Source organism: Oculina patagonica, chromosome 9 (genome assembly GCF_052425735.1).
Source record: "Oculina patagonica isolate OP01 chromosome 9, crgOcupat, whole genome shotgun sequence".
NCBI classification, from domain to species: Eukaryota; Metazoa; Cnidaria; class Anthozoa; order Scleractinia; family Oculinidae; genus Oculina; species Oculina patagonica.
In genome coordinates this window covers 18,961,035-18,988,169 of record NC_135766.1, presented here as the reverse complement: position 1 = coordinate 18,988,169, position 27,135 = coordinate 18,961,035, and the positions used below count along the sequence as shown (strand labels likewise).

Genomic DNA, 27,135 nt, shown 5'->3' with positions numbered 1-27,135 from the left:
GCTTCTTTTTCTCCTTTGAGCAATTCTAGACTTATATCATATAAACGGACGCAAGAACCACGGAAATTTGACCGAAGCTCCGCAAAGAATGGAGTCTGGCTTATCTTACTGACTGTTGTAAAGAAAGACAGAAAGCTTGTTTTAAAACCATTAAAGATAATGCCAGATTTTCATACAGAAGTCCTTTGTAGATGTTGCTCAAAGTACTACTCTTGACAAACTAGATTTTGGACTAGTTGTACCTAAAATTTAAACAGTTCTGATCTAATGGTCTATTGCAACGTAAGTTTTGTAATTTAAAAAGTGATCAATGCATTCTATACAGAAATTTGTAATCCATTAAGTATTTTTCACTGGCGTCAGATTGGCCGAAATGTATCATGTGTCCCAATATCTTTCCTCTGATAACTTGTGGTGACTTCAAATAATGGAAAAACAAAAAATATCCGTGAACTGGAACATAAATTCTCTTCTTACTCATAAACAAAATCTTCCAACATGCAGCCGTTAGAGTTGCACATTGCTGGGTGACTGGACGCGCGTCTCCCCGAGTTAGACAGTACGTGTCATTTACTCTCGCTCTTATTGGACAGGTGCACTTGAATGGGTTCCTTTTTACGTGGATCTCAAGCAAACTCAACCGCTGTCAACATTTAGTTTATTCCAAAAAAACTTTTTGACAACATTTATTTGGTTTAACACTTACAAAACTACCATGACTTACAAGGCGACGCTTAAATTACATTGGCTGCGGTCACATCTAGACCGCTAACTATAGTTAAGACGGCGTTGACTATAATTAGCTATTTCGGTAATGTGACCGCTTCTCTGTTCACCCTAACTATAGTTAGAAAATTTACGCCTCGCTGATACAAAAAATACAGACTAACTATAGTTATACCCAAGCAGGGTTCATGGGTTAGTCTTAAGTTTACAAACGAAAAACCAATCAGAATGCGACAATTCTTTCCGCACGTGCGAGATGAACATAAATATGCAAAACAAAGCGTGAAGCGAGGGGAAAAAAGAAAAACAACATGCCAAGAAATGGCATATTACCAATGTTAGCAAAACTAAAGCTTGAATTATTCGTCTTCTAGCATCCTTACTTTATTTTATTTTCTTCAACGCCGAGATGCCGTGCAAAAATAGAAAAAAATAGAGGAACAATTAGACAAAGATCAACAACAAGGGCTGTCATGAACTAATTTAAATTCGAAACTATTCAAAAGCTAATCAGAACTAACTATAGTTAACTACATTGGTGTGACCGCAAAGACGACCGAAAGCACTAACTATCGTTAGATATGACGCCACGTAACTTGAGGCTAACTATAGTTAAACTTTAGTTACGTCGTAGATGTGACCACATCCAATATCTACATTACATTTTCGTAAACTTACAAGTGATATTAACTTTACGATGCAAAACAATACAATACTATGTTAGAAACTGTTTTCATAAATTGTTATAAATTACAGTACGTTACGCCTCATGCTACAAAGACCACAACATTGTTGCTAAGTATTGAATACTTAGTAACACATTAGTGGACATGACAAGGCTTTTCGCAGTAAATTTAAAATATGGGGCCACTTTTTTTTTTACATCGCGTGCAGAACAGTGCAACTTCTTTACAAGAAAGTTACATTTTACGGTTACAAATACAATTGCAATACGATTACATGTACTTACAAGTAAGATTGAACAGAATTGTCAAAACGGATCAAAAGTAATAACTATCTAAGATATAAATGAAGAACGCCCTACTTCCGCCACCCTCCCCCCTCCCCCATCCCCCCCCCCCCTTCGAACTCCCGTAGGACTCCACTTGGTCGTGTTACTATGTAAAGTGAGTCAACCACTGAACACACCGCATGTTTCTAAAACATAAAACTTTCAGCTTGAAAACACGTCCCACTTGTTATGTCATCACCTTTTCCCAAACAAGTCGTCACGTATACTTAAGCTCTACAGAAGGAGATCTTTCCAATGATACCCAAAGCATAGAAATCGGATTAATTGAGCCCGACATTTTCTTGAAAAACTCGGAGAGAAACTTTCCTTTCTCTCTTTCCTGGCTTTTTCATAGTACGGATTTTGCCTCTCGATGACGCTTGATGACGCTTAACTGAAGCAAGCCTGGCCAACAACTTCAGCAAAAAGAATGATGAAAAAAGAGGAAAAATAAAACCAAAAGAATCAATAAAACGAAATGTCAAAAGAAGTAGGCTATCTTAGAATTTGATGTGTATGCATGCCCGAGGAAAAATGTCATAAAACGCGATGCTGTTTAAAAACAAGGCAGGCGTTCACGTTGTAAATGCCATTTTGAGTAGTTTGCATGTAGTTTAGCTTGTAACGGACCGTATAACCTGAAAAATGTGTTAAAATGCCTTAAAATGTAGGCGTTAATGTTTGAATAAATTCTGTGATATTCGACCTCGGGTGTTATTATTTTCCTGAAGCATACAAATATCAGAGTATATTTGTCTGTAATGAAATGGTTTTTGTTAATGTGTTATGAAAAAGAGCAAGCCTTACACAGGTTCTCAGAGGAGTGTGTTAATCTTTTACCAAATTATCAAATACCGCTGTTTCAACTACTCCTCGTGTTTTCGGTAAATAAAGCTCCGTCATGCTAAGTAAGTCAAAAAATAAATGGTTTGCATGTAATTAATGATATATAATTAACCACTATGACGTTATAATTAGCTCGCTGCGAGGGGTAAGAGATATAACAATAGATTTCCATTCTCGTAACATCTTGTGCCGGTGCTGCGCTGTTGTTTTTGTGTTCGTAATGCTGTGATCGCGAGAAGGAGAGTAAAGGCTTACAGCGAAAAAACATAAAACTGTTTTAAAACAGATGACAGTCATACTGGAAGCTTCCCGTGAATTTGAGGTCACGATATTGCCATGTCGGCGTGTCTTTCGTTGGATGATCATTACGTAATTGAACCAAAACATTGTCAAACAAAGGGCTTGCTGAGATTGATTTTACACTTGATAGAACAATTGTGAATGAATTACCCACATGTCTCGTCAGGAGAATACATTAAAACCACAGAGCTTTTGAAAAGGAAAGGCATTGTCAAAAGCCGTACGCTTCTCCGAGTTGAATCAAAGCTTACGGATAACAACGGAAAATAAGGGTAGGTTCAGTTTGATGTCTCATTTTAGGCAGGGCCTTTAAGATCCAATGACTGGCCGTGATCATTTATTAGCTATCTTAGCGATATCTTAACTTATGAATATTATTTTGCTTAATTCGTTAATCACCTAAGTAGTGTTAAAATACCGAGTGCTGTATCCTGGATTAAGAAGGGACATGTTTATCCAACATTGTGGCGGATTAACCGGCAAAAAGATCAAAGATTTGAAAACTATCTAAAAGTCAAGTGAAAGGATTTGGCTTAGGGATGAAACATGTTCCCTTAACATGATGTTGGATAAAAATGTATATGTATGATTGTTTTGGCAGGGGCTTTCAGTTCGACCATGTTACAAAACTAGAACACATCCTCGTCGTTTTCGAACCGGAAGGCCATATGCACACTGCTTGTTAAACAGTCTACCTGATTTTTGGTAAAAGTATTGTTTATTCCTTACAGTGTTGCTTCGGTTTACGTTTTCCGGCGTTGGCTTTGGCCTCAGTTCCACATGATTTGCGATCGATGAAGGCTCGTGATTTTACTCTGTAAGCTTGAGCAGCAACCATGTTTCTTTCCTGCTGAGGCCTAAAAAATAGGTCTAACAATTAATGAATTGCTACGTTTACTCAGTTAGTGGTCCAAGCTTCGTTAAGAAAGATTTAAACGAAAGAGATTGCCCATTGAAATTGCTTGGGGCTTTTGCATTTTTATATGAAATGACTAATGAAACCAAAATGTTCAAGATATTGTTACCTAGATGAAGACCTGTTCATGCAAATTAAAGAAAGAACAATTCCCACAACTACACAAAAGGGCCATATGTTATCAATATGTGTACCACAATACTAGCTTAACGAAGTTAACATGAGGTTTCTTTTGTGTGTTTATCAGATTTCTACGACAGATCGCTTTGGCCTTAAGAACTATACGGGAAAGACATTCGGCATTTTCAAAGATTTACTGATATGATTTAACGGTTTCTTGCATTTCACTTTGCCAAAAACCCGACCGCATTTAATTTATGACAATGATCTCTATTGCAAAAATCATTTTCTAAAACTTAGTTTATATGCACTTCTTTGATTCTTTGTTAGATCGATAATTGAGTCTACATGAAAAAAGTTGCGCCGTAGCTTGAAACAACTAAGGATATAGTTAACGAGTTAACGAAAGTTCGAGAAAAGGAACCAACTTGCTAAACTTTTTTCTTTTGAAACAATCTTGTATTGGGATTAAATGGTAATTTGTTATATTTACTATCTTGGGCTCAGTTTCCCATCAATTCCGAAAAGGGTAACTTGAATAACCATATAACGTGACGCACACACAAAAGAAGCCTGAACCGTAAAGCTTTTTGATAATGTAAAAGAGATTAAGCACGCCTCTTTTAATGATTATTCAGTGGCAAAATCACGAATATAAATAATCTCGACATATACGCCGCAAAACGTTCTAACATTTATACCAGTTTGATATAAAACTTATATTCAGAGATGTGTAATCGCGTTTTAAAAGTGTACGCCTTTTGACATATTGTTGCTGCATATAACAATCGTAGACATATTCTTCCAAAACAAAGATAAATTCAAATGCTAAACGTCACGGGGCAAATTAGTTAATCTTTTAAAAACAAAACATAAATGACAAAAATAAGATAAAACGAATTTTGCGTAATAAGATGTAGAAAATCTGCTTTTCATCCAAGATTACGATCATTACAAGACCATACAACGAACAGACAAACAAAACGCTGCAACAAACGCTATTGAGAAACATGCTGGGGTCATTTATTATACTGAGGCAATCTTGAACGCGCGACAACATTTTTCCGCTCATATTTTAATATTTAGTTTCTTAGTCAAACAAAACTACAATGCAAAAATGGCTTGTAATAATAGTTTAACTAGCCCATTCAGTAAAATTCATTTAATAAATTTATCGCTATTTTAACTAGTCAACAGAACCACATACAAACACAAACAAGCCAGGTGTTTTTTTCAATTTTACTGATAATCATTTTTATTTGCCACTGAGAGAGACTTGCGACGGACTAACTGAAGAGTTGTGGCAGGTATTGTATAATTTGGGTTTCTTTCAAACGAAGGGAGACATATATATATACGTCCATATACAGAGGTTTGTCCACGTCCATTAATTCTGTACTTCGATTCACCATGTTAAAAATCTATACTGTAATCTCAGTGATTATTGGATACAGACTGGGATTAGTTCGATTTGAAGCCGTCGTGTGATGTTATTGAATTGTAAATTTTCGTATACAGATCAGATCTGTTTCCATTCACATGTCTTTGAAAAAGATTTACAGAAAAGATGTATTTATGGCCTTAAAGAGCGAAAGTTGTTGATTTATCGGCTACCAAAAGTGCCTTTAGGTAACCCGCTACAAAATGGCGGCAAATAAAGACAAAGCTGACATCCCAACTCTATTAATTTCGCTTCGATTCTTTAATCAATTCAACAGATTCAATCCTTTTCCTCCAACTGCAGTTTTAGAACCGGAAAACTTGGGAAATCTAAAAATTCTTTATAGTTATTTTCAATAAAGGCAAAATCAAATAATGCGACATTTTTATTAAGCTTTTGTTATGTTAACAAAACATGACGGCGAGAGATAACAGACACTATAAACTTCTTGAAATTACTTAGCAAACTTCTAAAGAATTTTTTAATTAACTAATTCTTGGGCTATTCTTCAACGACCTCAGACCTGTGGTGATGTTTACATTCTCTGAATGCGCCGCATACAAATCTTAATTGCAGCTACCACGATTCAGTGGAATTGCGGCCTTTTTGCTTTCTTTCACAGTGCAATATGCGTTTAAAGTGATGAGACGAATAGAGAGGGCCGTAACTAGAAACAAGACGAGGCACTTACCTCGTCTAGATTTCAACCCAAAATTAAAAACAAAATTTGTTTTGTTCGGAAAATAATCCCAAATTAAACAAAATTGATTTTTCTCAAGGAAATGTCATAGCTTCTAAATTTCAAAACCTTTTGGAAGGCATGCTTCCGAAACCCCCCAGCAAGATCTTGCCTCGTCTGGCAAAGGTCTGATTACGTGCGAGCCAGTGAAAAGGTAACGAACAAACTGCAATGTTTAGCAGTTAGATTTCTATAGCTTTCAGTTATTGCAGTTACAATACAGTCATGTTCATACAAGGATTTCAATATTTCAGAATATCAAAGTAGACTATAGCAATCATACAACAATTTCTTCACTTTGTGAAAAGGGCCTTTATTTTCTGGAAAATTCAGCTAAGAAGGGAATATCTGCAAATTATAGAACACTGCGAATTAGATTTGCTTGTTAGAGAAATATAGAGTGTCATTATTAGCTATTATATAATTTTATTATTACACACTATTTTTAAAATGTCAGTTGCACCAATGAATAAACAAATGAGGTTCTTCCACGACTTTCCTGCAGAAGAAAGTCTTACTTAATTGTTTGAACAGTGATATTTGATTTATATATTTTATGCTTTTTGATAAGAGACAATTTGAACATGTCGAATAAAGCAGAAAAGAAAAAAAAACATTATTTATTTAAAAACGAGAAAACGACTGGACTGAATGAGTCGTTAAAACGATAAATGTGGCTTTCATTGAATCATTTAAAACAGATTTAACTCAAATATATTTAAACTTAAATGACGTATGTAAAGCTTGAATACAAAATAATTATGATTAACTAAATTTTTCAGTTTCCTTTATTACCGCCCAGTTAGTTGATTTCTTGTAAAAGTATTTACAAAATTAATCACATGTCCCTCGTTTCTTCCGTTGATCATTAGATTTTTTTAAAAAACTAATTGCTAGTCGTTTCCCCCAATTTTGAAATCCAATTTCAGAAAGGCTTGGACAAATTCAGCCGGCATAATTTTGAGCATGATACATGTATAAGCCTTTTTCGGTAAACAATTTTCGTGTCGAATTAGAGCATAGAAAATTATTTTAAAAAATAGACAGCAAAATAGGCAAAAATAATCACAAAATAATCAAAACTATACTAAGGCATCGCTAATGCCCCCAGCAAAACGATCGTTAAATGAATTCGTTACGTACGGTTAAATAGTTTCTCCTGCTTCTGGTCAAAAGCTTTTTTGAAAAAAATTATTATTTTTTTGTGTTGTTTATTCTAATCGCTTTCACTAGCTAGTAAATGTACCATTTTACGAGTAAACTGCAAAATACAAGCAAGGGTAATGCATAAATTTTCTACTGCATCGCGCAAATAATAGCATTATCGTTTCAGTTAAAGCGCCTTTGAAATATTCCAAGTTAACCAAGGACTAACTATGAAAATACTAAAAATGCATGTTTTTAAGTCAGTCTATAGACTGCAGTATTTCCGAAAAAACCACTATTGATCATTTCTTAGCTTTAAAACATTTGCTGGTCGTTCCTTTTTTGGCTGTGGTCTGTCAGGGACATGCGCTGGATGACGTCACGGCTTGCGGGAGTATTGAGTTCATTGTCCGTTCTTACATCGCTCCAGTGTTGCCAACAATGTTACACTCACAAATTGCTGGGAAATCAGCGGGAGTGCTTACTGAAGCTCTCCGAACTGAATATCTTTATCAACTCGGCTGTTGTTTTTCCACTTGTTGCATACGTGAGGCGAAAAAATCGCTAAAGTTTGACGCTGGAAAAAATCTGCGAATGGCAGTCATAGGTTAAGGCACATTTCCAACGGAATTAATGAGGACAATTTCTTTCGTTTTTAGTTTCTTTCTGGACATTGTCCTTATGAGCCTAAATTTATACTGAGAAATTGTTTCAGATTGGGAAACTTGTAGACAAAGCAGATTAATGAGGGGGCAAGTGCTTACCACGCATCCCTGAAATTACTTCGGGTCTGTTTCTCCATTGTTGTTAACACTATATGGCCTATAGGCTGGCAGGGAATTAAAATTCATTTTTCAACTTATAATAGCACAACAGCACTGCAATATTATAAGTTATTCCAAAAGATCAAAACATTTTAAGAACTTAACGCGGACCGGCGAAATTTACATATAACTCAAATCAAATTATCGCCAAAGTGCATGACAAATTTGTCTTATCAAACACCGGAGGGGACAAAAATTGGATTTTAAAACGTTATTTGGTCTAGAGTATTGAACGACAATGAAATCAATAAAGCAATCGTTCGACTAACCAATCACTAAAACAGAACTATTCATAAGTTAATATCGACAGGAATAAAGCCACATAGTAAGAGAAAATGGTTATAATTTTATTATTCAAAAATTAAATTCTATCAATGTTTAGTCTGCCCGTGTACATGCACATCCGCCTTATTCCATTAAGAAAGAAAAAAGTGGGCGGCGACTTTGCTTTGTCATTGTTTCAACTCATGTATTTAGAAATTCACCCGGATAAAACAAAAAACGGCAAAAGATTGTACTTATCTGGGAAACGTGCGTATAGTCATACTTTAAACCTTTTTTTTTTTACATTAGGTTAACCCAAATTTTCAAACACGGTTTCCGCACTTTTAATTAAATCTATTGTCTCCAGTCTATGTTTTGTCTATTTAAGGGACTGTGTCACGGCTGAGTGAAGTTTATTTTATTAAGTTTTGCCAAAAACGCGTTATGAAACTTACTTTTTGAAAAAAAAAAATACTTCTCTGGATCTTAATGAAAAAACTATAGCTTCATTGCAACCACATTTCTCTCCTAGGCATTATAATTTAAAGTTACAGCAAACGAGATTAACTTTGAAAACTGTTCAGCCTAACAACATTTCCAAAACCCATGCATATCGCAATCTGTTTTAATCGTTGTCACCCTTTTGGCCATCAGTACCTTCTTTTGTATTTGCTGTGTCACTGAAATGTTCCTCCTCTGTTTAAAGAGGTTATTTTTATATTTCGCCGAATTTGATGCTCATTTCCCATGCCTAAATCCGTGACACAGTCTCTTTAACTTGAAGTGACATTGGCACACTTTTTACCATTTCCAAAGTCCAGATTTCTCCGTGATAAAGTCGATTGAGGTCCATCAAAAAACAACATTAAATGTATATTTTCACAACGCAATTTCACAAATTCAAAAATTGCAGTTTGCGTTTCTTGTGTTAGAAACTTGGAACTGTCAAACTACAACTTGAGGCACTGAATAGAATTTTTTTTTTTTTTTTTTTTTATTTTTTTTTTTTTATTTTTTTTCTTTTACTTGTTATTTCTAATGGTACTAGAGAACCTTAATATATTCTGATAGTTTTATATTGAAAAAGTGGGAGAGAGAGGCTGAAGTCAGACAGTCTTAAAATTATTAGCCAAAGGTAGGCAGCAACCAACACGCACCCCACCTGATCTTTGGACCCTTGTTTTGCGATTGCGGTCAAACTCGTAAAACACATATCAGAAAGTTTTGAAAGCTTTTCTGTACTTGGACACGGGTTTGTAATTACTGTTAATGGTGTTTATGTGTAGCAAAAATATATTTTTTCCTAAAAGAAACAAACATTTTTAAAATCAAATTTAAAATCGACTAAATGTAATTAATTGAGTGGGCAGTACTTCAATGTGGAAACAGCTAAACGGTATTTGAGTGTTAGATAGAACTGTTATGGTAATATTAAATACTAATTTACAACACCGTCTATATGTCATCATATTTTGACGTGTTCAGATATTTTTTTCTTGAAAAGACTGAGTGTACATTTCTAGAAAAAAATAGTTTTATTTTGTCGTAAAATTAAAGGTGCAATACTCTAAAATTGACTGAAGATTTAAAAAAAAAGATTTATTCAAATAACAATATCCACCAAAAATTTACAATATTTAGCCAAAATGAATGGTAGTAATCATTTTGATTATTTTAACGTGGACGGAATTATAATTCTACTCAGTTTTATAGCGTTTAAAGTACTTTAAGTAAATAGTGTTTTCTTTTTCCTCTTTAATTTTAACTAATTATTTAAGCCAAAACAACAAACATTTTGTGATTATTTACATAATGCCTGCAGAAGGCATACGTTCGATTTTTTCGCAGTTTCTCACAGGCAAGAAGAAAAAACTTCAAAAGTATTAATCATTCCTAAACTTCAAAAAAACCCATACCAAATGCCGTTTTATTTTATTTTTTTCAATGTCATTGGTCGCGATAATTGTCCACCGCCTCTCACAACATATTTACGTCGCTCTCTCAGGTAAATTCGTTGATCAAAACTTTTATTTTTTTCAGAATTTACTTCTGCCGGTCTTTAAATGTGATTATTATAAATATGAGAACGAGCGTTTATTCAAGAAAAATCGATGGGAACAAATATAGAAAGCATCTTCTTTCTAAATAAACGTAGTGTTATTTTTAAAAAACACATGCTGGTGATTCGGAGAAAATATACGTAGGATTAATTCACTTTCGGGTAATAATGCTTCCCACCAAGAACGACATATTTAATTTTATGACAGAAGTAATCACTTATTCAGCTCACGTACAACACTGGTCACTCCATGGCTCTTAAGAAGAAATGAAAAGCTTTCAGGAACAACCCACACGGAGGAAATAGACTGCAGATTTATATTGAGTTTTTTTAGCTTACATTATTTTTGTAGAGTATTGTGAGAAGTCGACAGGAAATCGCAGCCTTTTGTTGTTCTCTTATGTTTGATATTTCAATAGCGTATTCGTAGCAGCATGTTGGCGTCAAAATACCTCGCCACAAATTCAATTTATATGTTAAAGTAAATCCAATTAATGCTCCATGCATAATACTTAGTGAACTAGTGTAAGAGGCGGAATATACGATTTTCAAACTGTAGACCATTTGGCACACTTTTTAACAATGTCTAAGTTGATAGAGTTTGCGTAACGTTTTTTTGTTAATTTTCTCTACAAATTTGCCATCTAATTATGCATCTCTATTGTTGTTTGTTGAGCAGGCCACTTTCACAAATGACAAGGAAAAATAATATGAAAGATATACGTAGAAAGGAAATCATCATTCCAAACGAGGAGGTCGTTGCTGATTGGATAGTTCAAGTGGAATAAGTTCATTAACACATGGTGATATTCGCACTGGAAACAGTGATCTGCAATGTGGGCACTATACGGGCTTGCTCTCGTCTCGCGTAAGTACACCAAACTAGATATAGATACGTATATTACAATTATTTTATTTCATCTGCTAGTTTAAAACTTATTTTCTGCCCAACTGTTATCGCCTTTTAACCATCCTTTCCCTCAAGGTATCAAGAGATATTTTTATCTTGTAGAAGTTTAAAAAACGCAAACTATAAATAAATAAATAATGTAAAAGAATATCCATACTGGCATTTGATCAAATAAAGCCAACTGGACTGAACATTTTCTTCAGCGCATAAAAAAGCAGTTTCTGAACGCATTTCTAATTTCAAGTAAATTTGAATGTTGTGGTAAATGTACTTCAGTATGGTAATATACCTGGCCAGCATGTTTCAGTAAACTCAGTTCCCACACACCGAAGTAAAAGAAGATAATTTTTTTTTATACAAAAAAACATCAATTGCAACATTTTCACAGAAACAGATCAACTTTGCTTAATGAATAATATATGTCCTGAAAGAAAATTGGGGTTGAAAAAAAAAATGCAACATATTCATAAAAAGGTAAACTTTGCCTTATAAATAATAAATGTCAGGTAGCAGCATCACCCAACAATATGTAAACAAACAGAACACCCTTAGCTTTGCAAACAAACTCTAGCAACAAAAAAAAAGAAAACACAATAGCCTGTAAAACAATGGAAAATACACAATTCAAATGTTCATTATACGTATGTAGCTTTGTTATAGCATTTCGCTGCGTCAAGCTTCCGTTATTTATTTACTGATTGACTTTATGAAATAAGAAACCATGATGTGAAAATAATTATCAAAAAAGTATTGATTCGACTATTTAAAATCTTTCAATTTTATTGTTAATATTTCTTTGCGTGTAGCTATTTATTTTTAAGATTATGGGAGAAGCAGTGACTCAACGCTCAACAACTACAAACATAGGCATATTTTGTTGGAAGCTCGTAGAAACAAGAAATTCTGATCGTAATAACTGTTAAATACGTATCAGTTCACCCCCCTCGATGTTGAAAAATTGGAAAATGGTAAAACACACTCAAATCATTGGCTGCGGTCACATCTACACTGCTAACTATAGTTAAGACGGCGTTAACTATAGTTAGCTATTTCGGTAATGTGACCGCCTCTTTGTTCACCCTAACTATAGTTAGAAAATTGACGCCTCGCTGATCCAAAACAATACACACTAACTATAGTTATACCCAAGCAGGGATCATAGGTTAGTCTTTAGTTTTCAAACAAAAAAAAACAATCAGAATGCGAAAATTCTTTTCGCACGTGCAAGATGAACATAAATATGCAAAACAAAGCGTGAAGTGAAGGAAAAAAGAAAAACAACATGCCAAGAAATTACATATCACCAATGTTAGCAAAACTAAAGCTTGAATTCTTCGGTTTCTAGCATCCTTACTTCATTTTATTTTCTTCAACGCCGAGATGCCGTGCAAAAATAGAAAAAAAAATGAGGAATAACTAGACACAGATCAACTACAAGAGCTGTCATGAACTAATTTAGATTCGAAATTATTCACAACCTAATCAGAAGTAACTATAGTTAACTGCATTGGTGTGACCGCAAAGACCACCGAAAGCACTAACTATAGTTAGGTTTGACGTCACGTAACTTGAGACTAACTATAGTTAAACTTTAGTTACGTCGTAGATGTGACCGCAGCCATTGTCAGATGGATGTTTTTTGTCAACATTGCGTAGGGGTGGGGGCAGAATGTGTGTAAATATATTTTTTTCAACATTTGCATCCATAGTTGTTTCTCGTCTAAGGCAATGCAAAGGCAGCCTGGGATCACTGTGAAGTTTCTTCGGGTAAAATACGTTTACTCTCATAGTGCCTCTCTTAATCCAAGAGTATAAATAAGGACAGGAGAATTTGTATGGCAATATGAGAAAATTCTTGTTGAGGCGTGGGGGGGGGGGGGGGGACGCGACTAGGGTGGAGTAGGCTGGCAGTGAGGCAGAGTAGCAGTAATCCAATGTTAGCCCAAGATAGCCCACTCAGCAACAAGGCTGGTGTCCATAGGGGCCCTGAGACAAAAAAATGGGTACAATATAAAAAAGGTTGAAAATTAAAAATTAAAGAAAAAATTATAAACTAAAGCTAAAGAAAACTAAACTCTAAAAAATAAAATTTACAAATAAAAGCGTCTTATTATAATACTTTTAAGATCAATTAAGGTCGGACACTTTTAACATGGGCGAATGATGAGTAAATATATTGTTCCTGTATAGTTAAAAGTTTTCTCTCCCATGTTTGGGTCAGTTTGGTCCGGGTGTAGACCACCAAACGAATGAACAAACTAAAGACATGTTCGTCCAAACTTCCTGTGTTTTATAACAGCTATAATAAAAAAAGAATAATTAGGTTACTGTATTAATTTTTCACATTAAAAATTCAATAAATAGTTTCCTGAACACTAACAGTGCTATTTGTCTTTTGAATAACATTAAGGTCGCGCAGGACCCTTGCTCATTAATAAATTCATAAGCCAAATTTCCTGACGGGGTGCTATCTTAAAAAGCTTTAATTCGCTAAATTTTGAACATCGATTCCTCTTAAATTTATCAAGGATATTAGGGGATGATGGAATTACATCATGATTGTCCTTTTACTGAGAGATGACCGTTTACTGTAATGTTACAAGCTCTTAAAAGTTTAACTACAGATAATACGATTTTGTGTCCAAGTTTTCAGTTAGAACAGCACACCGAATTAAATGATTATATAACCTAGTGATAAAGCATAACCTCTTTTGTGTTCTGACAAGAACGAAATTTTCGATTTCAAAAACTGCTTAAAGTTTATGGCTTTAAAGAGAGTATAAATGTGAAATCTAAACTTTGAAACGTGCTACCTTCATTTTGAGAAGGAAATTTCAAAATTCGCTCTTGTCAGAACACAAAAGAATACACCATGTTCCTCGAAAATCAACTCCTGATAGTCTATGTCGGCGGAGAAAACTTGGACACAAAATTGCAGGTTTTGTGGCTTCCGAAGACCATCCGAGTCAATGTTTACAACAACATGTACTATATTTAAAGCTGTGAATATAATTATGATAATTCGTTTTGTTCCAGCGCACGGGACACAATAATACGAACGATAGCGCGTTATTACTTGTACAAAGAACTGTAAGAAAACAATAATCATGAATATTTCGTTTGTTTTCGGCTTCAGTCGTCGCTGTTCGTGCATACTCTTTAAATAAATACATACATAATGACTGCAAGGGTCCTGCGCGACCTTAAGCCTGAGGGGAAATAACCTCTATAAAATATCATAATATTTGAAAAATGTAAATGTATGTTTACTGTATATGGTTCCTAGCGCTCAAATTAAAACCATGAAGCATTTCTCGGTAATATAATCATTTTGTATAACCTAGTTTAACTTATAGAGCGTTTTCACTCGCGTGGCCAGCATCCATTCAAATTAATTGGATTAGAAAGAAGTGTTTACATGACAAAAGGCATCAAATCCCGCGGGATTGACTTGGTACACCAACATGGCCGCCGTTTCATTATTTTGGAACACCAATATGGCCGCCGTGACATCATGTGAAAACGCTCTATAGCCAAGCGGCGAAAACAATCAATCAATGGATCAATCAACTTTTCGCCCATAATAAAAGTACAATCAAATTCTTGAAATGGTATCTAAGAATGAAATATGTAATAAGGGAAGTTTTATTTCCAAGTTAAAATGCAAAACAACCGCCCATCAAGTTGGTTTTTACAGTTTCATCCCAAATTTTGGTATAAAACATGAATTGGTAGTCAGTGGCCAGTCAATGCACAAGGCCTATTTATTAAGACTTTGTTAAACAAGTATCCAAATAAGTTAGATACTTTTTTGCCTTTTTCATGTGTGTTCTCTGTTTTATGTTTCTGTGAAAGTTGACCCCATATTGGAAGCTGTGAGACTGAATTTGAAAATCAAAGGTGTGGGGTGTGGTAAATAAAAGAATCATATTTCACGACACTAAACAAAATGTAATCAGTTGTTTTGAATCTCCTGAACCAACCCCCTCCCCCTCCCCTCCCCAACACAATCTTGAGACATTGTGGTTGGATTGGATAGATAAAAACAAACATTGTATGAGGGGTGAGGAAGGTGAAAACAAGGGCCATTGATTTGCCGTCGGAAACAGTGTCTCCGAAGACTTTTGACAAGGACTGTAGCTTTGACATTTTCCGTGTTCATTCATTCCAGATCTAGCCGGCTACATAGAGGCATATCAGTACTACATACACGACACAAACACTTTATGGACAGAAGCTGTTGAAAATTGCCAACAAAATGGATCAGTTTTAGCAGTGCTTGATACTCAGGACAAGCTTAACGAGTTAGCAAGGAAACTTTTGTCGCTAGGCTACGGAAATGGAGACAAGTTCTGGATTGGCCTTGCGTTCAACTCATCCATTCGACAGTTTGAATGGAGTTCAGGAGTTACTGTTAGCGAAAACTTCATGAACTCGACTTGTGGAATAAACCCGGATGAACACTCCACTCACGGAAACAACTGGTGTTATCTGCTTAAACTTAAGCACACCAACACAAGTTCACTATGTTTTGAGAAACGGGCTTGCGACAATCATGTTTATGGATACATCTGTCAGACGGCTACTCACATTGGTAATTACAATAAGTAATGAAACATTTTGCGATTTATTCGAGATCAAACATACAGATTTGTTTTTTTTTTTATTTTTGGATATTTCATTTGCAGTACATCATAGTTTAAGACGCTAGTATTAGTTTTTTAACGGGAAATCTGATTCGCGCAAAAATCAGGTTTTACTGATTTGGTGGTCTTCTCTTTATCGCTGCCATGGAAATATCGATTGCCGTAAAAATTATGCGAAATCAAACTTAAATCTTAAACCTATAGCTGGTGTAATTTTCGTATTGATTCGAGTAAGGAAAGGCCACTGAAAGGCCAATTGAAAATTGTAGGTAAGATTTGGCACCTTGCATTTGGCTCTCTATGGAATCGAAGAACCCTTCTCCTTTACTTATTTATTTGCTGACTGACTGACTGACTGACTGACTGACTGACTGACTGACTGACTGACTGACTGACTGACTGACTGAATAACGGACTGACTGACTGACTGAATAACGGGCGGACGGGCGGACGGGCGGACGGGCGGACGGGCGGACGGGCGGGCAGGCGGAGGGACGGACTTCTTAATTAATTTATTTGTTTGTTTGTTTTTTCATTTATTAATTTATTTATTTAGTTAGTTTGTTAGTCAGTCAGCCAGTCATTTAGTAAGTTGTTGTTTCGTGAGGGTTAACTGACATCGGGTTTTTGGACTACGTATTGTGGACTTCTAACCTTAACTTTGCCTTGGTTTTTCCAATGAATTGAAGCAATGCAAAAAGTAATGACACAAAACGACATTAGAGCCTATATACTTATTAATCTCACTTTTTTCCTAGCTGAAACCCAGACACCAACTCCTTCCACGCTGGCAACACATCTAAACACTCTTACTTATAAGATCAACGCCCCTATTACGACTCCAAGCAACGCAGCCCCGACAGTCTCCGAGGATGGACCAAATATGGTCTCTTCCAAATCCACGGAAACTGACATTTCTTCCGCTAGCTCACATTCAACAAGTGAAGCATCAAGAGTCCTCGAAGATAAACCAGACACTTACAATGAACTGAATTCTGAGAATCCAGTAAGTAAACACGGAATTGCACGTTTTGTATCATTTAAAACTTAATCAGTTATCAACATAATAAATTAACTTTAATTTATAAGATTTATTATCCTCTGTGGCAAATTAAAAAGAGCTAAGCTGCAAACGGTAACCTTTTCCCTCTAAAATCGCTCCTGGCAATTAAGGCGCGAAGCGCCGGAAGTTTGGATCCCTGCAGTGTCACTCTCCCTTTTGACACTCACTCCAGACTTTTTGTTCGAGCACTGCGCACGTTTGCAAAAAGCAACTGTTTTGCAGTCTAAAAATGTTGTATATCAAATTTTAGCCTAAGTAAGGAAAGTAAAGGACTTCCGCCGCTTCATATTAAAGACAGTTACTTATCTTAAGATACAGACTGTACGGACAGTTACGCTCTGCATGTATTTGCATCGAGCACTCCTTCGTTGTGTGAAACCACTTACATTTTTCTCTGTTTATAAAGACAGTTATATATAATAAATATGATTTTTTTATTCATATATTCATTCATTCATGTATTCATGCATGCATTCATTCATTCATTCATTTGTTCGTTGGTTGGTCTGTTTGTTTGTTTGTTTGTTTATTTATTTCTACATTTAGTTTCATTTATTTATTGGCTTGTTTGATTTTTTGAGTCTAATGCTTGCGTGCGCTTTGCGCATGCGCATTAGACTCTTTGTTATATGAAAAAAGCTGTTAGCAATCCCAAGGGAATGGTTCGGGATCGATAATCGTTCGCTGTAATGTAGAAAACAATGATCAGCTGCAAGAACGGACTCCGTACGGACACGCACGATTAGTTTCAATTAAAAACAGCCAATCAGCGACACGTGTTCCCACGCATAATTAAAAGTTCTTTCTCAAGTCACGATTATTCAACACTTGAACAGGACGAAATAATTTTCCAGTTAAGACATTTGTAAGCTTTTTGTGAAAATAAATCTTCGTTTTCAGTTCAGTTAAGCACTTGTGTTTTCGTCTTGCTTAAAAAGCAAGACGTCTTTGAGAAAAAATATTTCGACGGCGACTCGCGTTTATTTACACAATGCGACCAAATATTTATTTTGTTTTAAAAAATAGAAAACTTTACCTCGGTTTTTGTATTTAAGTCATTCGAATTTTGACCAATTTTTTCTTTACAGTGCAAACAAAAACCTTCAAAAATAAAAGATGTACATGGATAAATGTAAATCAAGTTACGCGACTAAATCAAAATGCGTTTGTTTGGCCGCTTTGCAGTATTACACTGTCCCGGCCTTTGCCATACACTGAAATCGAATTTCATGCTTTTACGACTCTCAGAGATCTTAAGTTCTTCTTACAGCTAGAAAAATCATAAAATGGTTACATTGATATGGAAGTGATGATTCGCGAAATTTGTACATCATGATAAACAGTCTTCGCTCCTGTGTATGGTAGCTCGATAATAATTGCCTAGTTTCCAGCGTTCAAAAGGTCATCATTATATTGACGTGAGCATTTACACCCGTTTTTAGGAAAATCTGTCACTAAGTGCTTACAGTACAATGGAATAACAGTCACTATTTCAAGTGCTTTTATTGCAAAATCTGTTTCAAGAGTCATCATCAAAATGGTGAAAAATCTGAAAGAAAACGATGTGAAGTTCTTCAACCCTTGTTGTAATGAACATGCTTTTTGTAAATCGTCACGCAATCTTGTCCAAATGTTTAATCGTTTCTGCTTTTACGGACAATACGGAAGAAGTAACATCAACTCCTGTTCATACTTTAAATTTTGTGAAGCATATAACATTTATGACTGTTTCGTTTTCATCCATAATCATCCACGATGCCCCTAGCTTGCTATAAGCATTTTAAATTAAACTCCCGAACACAAACCTCTAACCAATTTTAACCGGCTTACGAAAACCGCGCAATCTGTATCACTATGCCATACGGCATTAGACTCATGTCACCCTTGGTGACCTATTTTTTATCTATGCGTTTTCTGTTGCTCTTTTTCTTCCAATAAAGTCAGCTCTTCAAATTTGCCAACTTTTTAACTTTAACTGAATACTTAATAATTACTAGGTTAACCTTTAATATGTACTTGCCGGCATAGTGCAAAGATACAATTTAAAGGTTATCATTTTGTCTTATAGTTGTTAGAGCTTTCTACCTTGATGAATTCTCTAAATCCGCAAGACCCTCAGTCACTAAAGGTAAGAGTCGTGTTATGCTAACTCGTTGTCATGGCATCAGACACTTCTCTACCCGTTTGTTCATGCCATCCCCGGGTTCGTGTCTAAAAACGTATTCTAATGATGAATTCCAGTCCGTACTGCGCAATCTCGGCTGCAATGTTTATGGGAGCCTCACACGAAGGAATGTTTACAAGCAAAACTAAAAATTCCGCGACAAACTTACCTTTAATTTTTCTTCATTATTAACGCCAGATATCCTTGCAGAACAAATAATAACGAGAAGAGGAACCTTGACGCTATTTCAAACCGACGTTTCAGCTCATCGGAAATTCTTGAACGAAACGAACTGTAATGGCGGACTAAAAAAACTTCATGTATGCTGTTACCGAAGTGTAACGTTTCAACGAATTCAAAACAAAATCGAAAACAAACCCCGAGTCTGCGTAGTACGGACTGGAAATCAGCTTTAAGTGGGAGAGGATTATTATCTAAAGAAGGTTTTTATTTAAAATAGGCTGGGTTATTATTGGAAGGGAATTTGTGTCTAAAAAATAGTAAGTAGATGCAAGAATACCACATGTCGATGACGTTCATTTGAACCAACTATCAACAAATTTGGATTTTTCCTTTTTATACAGTCAAAGAAACGTGAAAGCGTCAAGTGGAGCAAATAATATCAGCAGCCAATAAATAGAGGATAATACATGTGAAAATGTTGTCCGAAGTTCGTACGAATGTTTCCGAACATTTTCCGAACTTTTCCGAAAATATCCGAAGATTACCGAAGATTGCCGAGGAAGATCCAAAGATGTTTCGACTTAATACCGATTTACTTTGGCCCATTGAGCATTGAAACATGACAAAGTCTGCGAGTTGATTGGTCAAAAATGATATCACACATGTGTGGATATCATTTTTATCCACACATGTGTGATACCATTTTTATCGATTTGCTACCACTCGCTATACAACTGCAGTTTATATAATAAGTAAGGATGTCTGGTCACGTTAATTGTCAAAAGTGGGTCTTGATCGGTTTAGGCGTTAAAAATGTGACTTTTCTTTTTAGACCAACGACGTCACTCTTTTCCCACCCCCCCCCCCCCCCCCCCCACAATCTCTTCCAAACGAAAAAGAAGTAAAATTCATAAAGAACCAGCTTCTCCCAGTCTCCTTTATCACTTGGTTAGCAAAACGTAAACTTGCTAATGGTATCTTTCTTTCTTAATTTGTAGGTCGCCACAGACGCATATGAGGTTTTTGCGACCTCCGTTCAAGCCAAGGAGGAAACTGGGACTGACATCAATTTAATAGATTCTACCCAATTGATAGAAGAGTTTGCATTTAAATACGCCTCCTTCAATTTGAATGCATCAAATACTGAGGAGAGAAAAGAAAACAAACATATCGGTAATTTACTTAACAATCTGAACAATTTTATATAAAATTTAACCTCCCAAACTTTTGTCACTTCAGGTGTTTCTTTGGAACAGGCATGTAGAGGCGTAGCCTCCTTCGCAGAGGTTCTTTTTGCTCGTCACGCAATCTTTTCCCCCCAACGTTTGCGTGACGAGCCAAAAGAACGTCTGCTTAGGAGGCTAGTAGAGGTGCGATTGCCTGGTGGTGAGCACGCTGGAATCGGGATCGAGCGATAACTAAGGTTATTGCGCTGTATTTGTGAGCAAGAAAATGGGTACCCTCTGGGGGAAAACCACTTTCACACAGGGGAGCAGATCTCCTTCCCCACGCAACGAAGACCACGCAACGAAGAATAAATTAAACTGCTTGGCTTTGTCTGCTGCCGGATCTCTCGTTCAAGAAATGCTCGTACCAGACGTCTTTTGAAATTTGATGAGAGTACTAAGGGGAGGCGGATAATGGCCGATAGTAGAGGAGAGTTAGTAAGAATGGTGGAAGGGGTGTGAGAATCAAGGGAGGGGAAGTGTTTTACTTTATCTAGTTTATGACCCAGTATTAAAAAAACTAGTTAGAAAAATAATACTAGTAAAATAAAAACATAACTGAGATTAAAAATTAACTCCAATATCTACATAGATAGTTAATATGTCCTCTTTTTTACTGCTACCTTACAGTATTGCAAGTCTCGCTGGTGCCAAAAGGTTACTCTCAAAATTTTACTTTTACGGAAGAGGACGACACTGAGGAAGTAGCGAGAATAACTTTACCTTCGTCTTTGTTCCACAAACAGGGTAATGATGTAAAGTACATTATTATTATTATTATTATTATTATTATTATTATTATTATTATTATTATTATTATTATTATAACCGGGTTTAACCGACTGATGAGAATTGGTCAAAATGTTAACTGTCAGCTGGCAAATGACGCGTTGTTAAAGGGGCAACGTCACGAACAACGCATCTTGAAAAAAATGGCAAATCTTTCAAAGCTTATCGTTAGTATTCCGTCTTAATCTCGGTAATTCTCGCTTTTTGCCTGCTGTTAGCCTCGCTCCCAATCGTCCCCGGCGAGTTTGGATATGACGTCACCCGCCAAGCTTGTCGGGAGAGTTCCATCGGTTCCAGGCCTCCTTTGCTCACTCTCATAGTGCGGATTGGCTTGGTGACAAGGCTGACATGTCATGTACCGTATCATTCTCGTCCCCATATCCCTTTCGTTTCTCTTAGCCGGCTGGGCCTTGGCACGAGAAAAGTGGTACCGTATAATTCCGAATGAAAACATCCCCCGATAGTAGTATCTCGCCGATTTGCGAGATTTAAGAGATAAAATTTAAATTGACTTGATTGCTACTTGAATATTCTGAATATTTGCTGTATGTCAAACAAGCAGAAAATATTGGGAGGTACTTATGAGGTGCGATGGCCTAATGGTTAGTGCGCTGGACTCTAGATAGATTGATCTGGGTTCGAGCCATGCCCGGGCCACTGTGTTGTGTTCTTGGACAAGACACTTTACTCTCACGGTGCCTCTCTGTACCTAGGTGTATAAAAGATTACCGGGAATTGCTGTGACAACCTGACAGAATGCTAGGTGTCGGAATAACGTGGCATGAACTAGCATCCCATCCAGGGGAGGGTGGTTGTGGCAATACTTCAATCCTCTCCTTGATGTAAAACCTAGTGTAAAACTTTGGGTTATTGAAATGCCAATTTAAAAGGCCTTGGATTCTATTAGTGAACCCTTTGTTGTAATTACTGTTTCTTGTCTTTTTTTGTATTATCTTGTAACATTATTTCTACTTTTATCACATTTTCAGACACTTACGTAGTGAACGCCGTGTACCGAGATCTTCACGAATTTGTTGACAACTCGGGATCCGGGTAACTTTTTATTTTATTTTTTACTACAGCTGATGTCTTTCATTTATCTGCAATAAAAGTAGATCTCAGGACTTTTGTATTGCTAATTAATATTTGGATCCTCGTATTTTGCTCAAGCCACATCCTTTCATGGTCCACCCAGAGATACAAGCTAGAACAGGTTCATAACCAATGAGAGGGAGACCCATATATAACAGTGAAATCTACCCGATTATAATTATAACCATAAAAGATAAATGATATCGGGCCGTTGCATACTTAGTTTCCTAAGGTCGTCCCTATTCAGATTACCTTCCTTTTAATAAAACGCCAACTCGATCTCAACTCGTAATTTTTTACCAATTTTACATTTAAAAACAGAAAATGTTTTCAGTTACTTAAATTTAAATTATACCTTTATTTATAGGAACAGCAAAATTGATTCCATGATCCTGGGAAGCGATGTTAGGCCAACCGAACAAGAAACTTTTACGGAGAATGTGACTATCGTTCTTCGAACACTGGAGGTAAAATTGAATGGGCTATGTCACGCAATTTTAGGCAATTTCGACACTGACCAAATGGTCATAGAATTAACTGAAACATCACAATAACAGCTTAAAACTGTAGAATAACTCAAAAGAAACACAGAAAGGCAAAAACGGGCATGGATGGGCAAAATTCGAGAAGATTAAAACGGCTTGCTTTCGTGTAAACTTAAAAAACGTCGGCGCGACTTTTTCAAGTTTATCTCAATTTGTATGAAAGTGTCATTTACAATGTTCGAAAACATCCTTGTTTGTTATGTGGCTCTGTCAATTTGAAGTTTACAGCTCTTAATTAATAAAAAGAAATAGAATTACCTGAAAACCGTGACCTAGCCCCTTTACACAACAATGTTAAAGGATATTTAGTTAAAAACTACGTTCTGCTTAACATTTTAAAAATAATTGTTCACTTTTTGCACTCGATCGTTTTACATGTGAATTTTTCTCTTTAGGAGAATAACAACAGAACAAGGAAAAAGTGTGTATTCTGGAAATGGAACTTCTCACATCCGTAAGAAACCTTTTGTTAAAACTTATCTTTACATTTCCGAGCTTTCAGATTTTCATTGCCCGATCACGAATTTTAAAGAGGGACCTGAAGGGGGGAAGGGCGTATAAAATTCCATTCCCAGCCCAAATTATACCTACATCCCATTACTCGGCCGATTGTTTTCCCGATATTCCAAATCCAAGTCCCAGTTTTATTGTTCATTTGTTTGTGATTCCCAGTCCTAGTGACACAAATCCCCTTTTCCCATTTAAAGGTCTTTAAAATTTGCCCAAATCTCAGTTCCAATTTTACGCCTTAGGCCCCTCTTTCAACTATCATATCTGCCCGTGGTGCCAGGCAATTAATTAGCTTAACAATTTTTCTAAAATGTACAGTTGTACTCACTTTTCCAAACCGATATGTCTGGTTATTAAATAAAAGTGGACTAAACTACTAGAAATTCTTATACAAGACAAGACAAGACAAGAAACAACTTTATTAAGAGAGGGTAGCAGGTAACAGAAAAATTCTGATGAACCTGTGGCCCTCTATTTTAAAAAAATTACAATTTAAGATACAACTAATTAATCTAAATTAATCTAATTACAAAAACTAAAATCTTGAAAACCGTACACGTAAATCAATGATCTTGCATTTCAGAGCAAATGGTAGTTGGTCTGGTGATGGCTGTTCATTGGTGGACTCAAACAGCAGTCACGTGGTTTGCACGTGCAATCATTTGACGAACTTCGCCATTTTAATGAACATAAAACAACACAAGGTAAGTGTCTATAGAAAAGACTGCACTGTAGGTAGCAAAGTGGAGAAGATTGAAATGTTGTTCCTGATATAGTACTATGGCTAGCATTCCTACCATTTGCTACCTTAACCCTATTCAGACCGGGCTTTTTTGGATCTTTTCAGACCCCGGGGCGAGGATTCTAAACCCCCCCCCCCCCCCCCCCCTTAACTTTCAGAATATTAAGCAATCCCAATGAAACATCGAGAATATATAGTATCTATTGTTTGATACACGTCACGTGGGATGATGACGTCACATTATATGACAATAACATCGAGATGTCAAAACAGCCGCCATCTTGGATCCGTCAACTTGGATTATAACATTTTTCCAAAACGTCAGAAAACCGCCCACAATTACTGAAAAGTACTCAAAATCAATAAAACGGTGCCAAAAATCCTAAAAAAGGAGAAAATAATTGCATTAAAGTGGTTTTAATTGATAGGAACAGAAAAACTGGGATGTATCGAGAAATTGTGGCCAAAATAATGGAATTTAACGATTCACTTAATTAACGCGAATTTTTGAAATTCGCGTTAATTTCATGAAGCGTTAATTTCCTATAATAAGGTAGGTCGTACGTCGATCTTGTCCTTAAAAGACTGGCGCTATATCTTTACGTAATACTACATATTGCTCTTCTACAGCTTCCAGATGAACACAGGCGGGCTTTATGTTACATTACTTACATTGGACTGGGGATCTCGATACTTGGAGAGACTGTTACTATTGTTGCCTACCTGTTACTATTGTAAGTATTATAGACTTGTATGGGATTCATTTAAACCTAGCTCGCCAGCAGCAAATTGAAAATAAGAAAGAAAAAATATAACCTCCAGAAAGTATGAAGTTTTGAAATTTGGCAAGTATGAGAGTACCCTGGATACAGGAGGGCTTTTTACACTTGAACAAGACCAGAAAAATACCCTCTGGCACATAGGGTGCTGTAAAAAAGTACGATGAATTACACACGCTTTCAGTGTTAAATGCATAGCGGCTTTCTCTCGTCATTCATCTTTCAACGTGCTAAACAAATAAGAAGGATCAAAATCCGCCAATCACAGCCCACTAGTATGACCTTCTGAATTTGTAGGCTCATTTACACGAAACCAACACCGTTGTGCATCGGTTTTGATTGGCTCATTTCAAACAGCACGTCGAAAGACGATGTCGGAAGATGGATGTAGAAAGATAGCTATGCACGTAACATTGAAAGATGGTGTGATTTACCGAACGAGGCATTTCCTTTCGAAAATGGAACATAGCCATACAGATGACTGTAAATATGTTGTAACTTTTGTACATTTTTTTAAAGAAAAAAACGTCTTTTCCCGTTCAAATTTACATTACTCGCTTAGGCATAGTATTATACGCTTTTTCCAATTGCAACACACACTTTTTTATCGAAAGAAATTTCAGTTGTAATATGAAAACAATTACGTGACACTGCTATTTTAATTTCTTGTGGTGTTATTCTTGCCAATTTTAGATGTTCGAGTAATGACCAGCAAAGCCACGTCCATGTTAACCTAGTCACCACATTAGCTATGGCACAGGTTATCTTCCTGGCGGGAATTGACGCTACACATGATCAGGTGACCTGTTCATTTAGGGTCCTCTGTGACTTATTATTTTTCTGTCAGGGTTGTGCCTCTGAGTTATTACTGAGCACGCGAGGTCATAAGAGGGATAGCTATTAGAAGTATGCATATCTTCTGGAAATCATACTGGTGTGACATAAGCATGACAAATTGTTGGACTCTTTATCGCTAACAAGATAATTAGAAGTCACTAGAAGTTAATTAGTTCGTTAGTTAGCTAGCTAGCTATTCATAGTCATAGTTCTGTCAGTCAGCCAGTTAGTGAGTTATTGTTATAGTCAGTCTGTCAGTCAGTTAGCTGAGTTAACCGTTCGTTCGTTCGTTTTAAACCGAACTAGAATGTACCGAAGTTTGGTTGTGGTACGTTGGTCGAAAAATCCATCACTAGTGATGGAATTAGGATGAGTTTCGCTGCCAGGAAATGTTGCTAACTCGAAGATCGATAAGCAAAGATACAGCAAACCCTCGGGTTAATGCACATTACTATCATTTAACTAAAACAACCACCAGCAAAGCATGTAATTGCTTCCTTAGCTTGGTCTTAATAAATACTGCTTTGTTCATGAGAGGTCCAAGAAATACTGTATTAAAATACGTGTTATTTCTTTCTCTTTTCATTGACATATATTGTCTTATGTCTTAAACAGGTTTTATGCATAACTGTTGCAGCTCTTATTCATTACTTCTATCTTTCGTCATTCTGTTGGATGCTAATAGAAGGTGTCATGCTTTATCTGTTCATCATTGAAGTCTATAACACAGAGCTCAAGCTACCTCTGTGTTACTGCTTTTCCCTGGGTGAGTCGTATTTTTAAAGAAGCTTTGTCAAGACATTTTAAGTCGGCATTTTTCTGATGGCCAAAATGACCTTCAAATTGAAGAAAACCGCAAGATTAACACAGATTATCAGTGCACGACAAACATTTGTCCGTGGCTGAAGGTCAAATGATTCCAAAATTCACCCAACAATTGATTATGGATAATGTTTTTTTTAAACCGTTTAACCACTATGTTTGACAACTTTTAAGGTGGGATGGTTAATGTACCATTTGCAAAGGAATTTTTTTCTTAGTTATTGCTTTTCTTCCCATTTACATGCGAACAACTCTCAAGAGCTTGGTCCTTTGTCCTTGAACAGACATGCATGTCTTTATACCATGCCATAGAAAATACAGCCAATCAGAATACAGGAAAGCCGTTGTATATTCGACGGTATTCAACCCAACCTTCCCATAGTGTGCTGCGACTGTATTCTCGACGAAATTTAGTAAGCGTATTTTCTATGGCA

At 36.1% G+C, this 27,135-nt stretch overlaps 1 protein-coding gene across 1 annotated transcript in view; it reads left to right on the top strand.

Moving 5' to 3' along the window:
* The first annotated feature begins 3,052 nt into the window (after positions 1-3,052).
* Positions 3,053-27,135, top strand: part of LOC144666331 (adhesion G protein-coupled receptor L1-like) — a 30,435-nt gene continuing 6,352 nt past the window's right edge. Inside the window, exons 1-14 of the mRNA XM_078527733.1 lie at positions 3,053-3,156; positions 11,073-11,261; positions 15,475-15,897; positions 16,708-16,955; positions 19,081-19,140; positions 20,358-20,532; positions 21,216-21,332; positions 22,364-22,427; positions 22,834-22,933; positions 23,407-23,465; positions 24,105-24,225; positions 24,894-24,997; positions 25,736-25,841; positions 26,495-26,645. Coding sequence (XP_078383859.1) covers positions 11,228-11,261; positions 15,475-15,897; positions 16,708-16,955; positions 19,081-19,140; positions 20,358-20,532; positions 21,216-21,332; positions 22,364-22,427; positions 22,834-22,933; positions 23,407-23,465; positions 24,105-24,225; positions 24,894-24,997; positions 25,736-25,841; positions 26,495-26,645 — 1,762 coding nt within the window. The 5' untranslated portion in view covers positions 3,053-3,156; positions 11,073-11,227. The remainder of the gene's footprint in view (positions 3,157-11,072; positions 11,262-15,474; positions 15,898-16,707; positions 16,956-19,080; positions 19,141-20,357; positions 20,533-21,215; positions 21,333-22,363; positions 22,428-22,833; positions 22,934-23,406; positions 23,466-24,104; positions 24,226-24,893; positions 24,998-25,735; positions 25,842-26,494; positions 26,646-27,135) is intronic.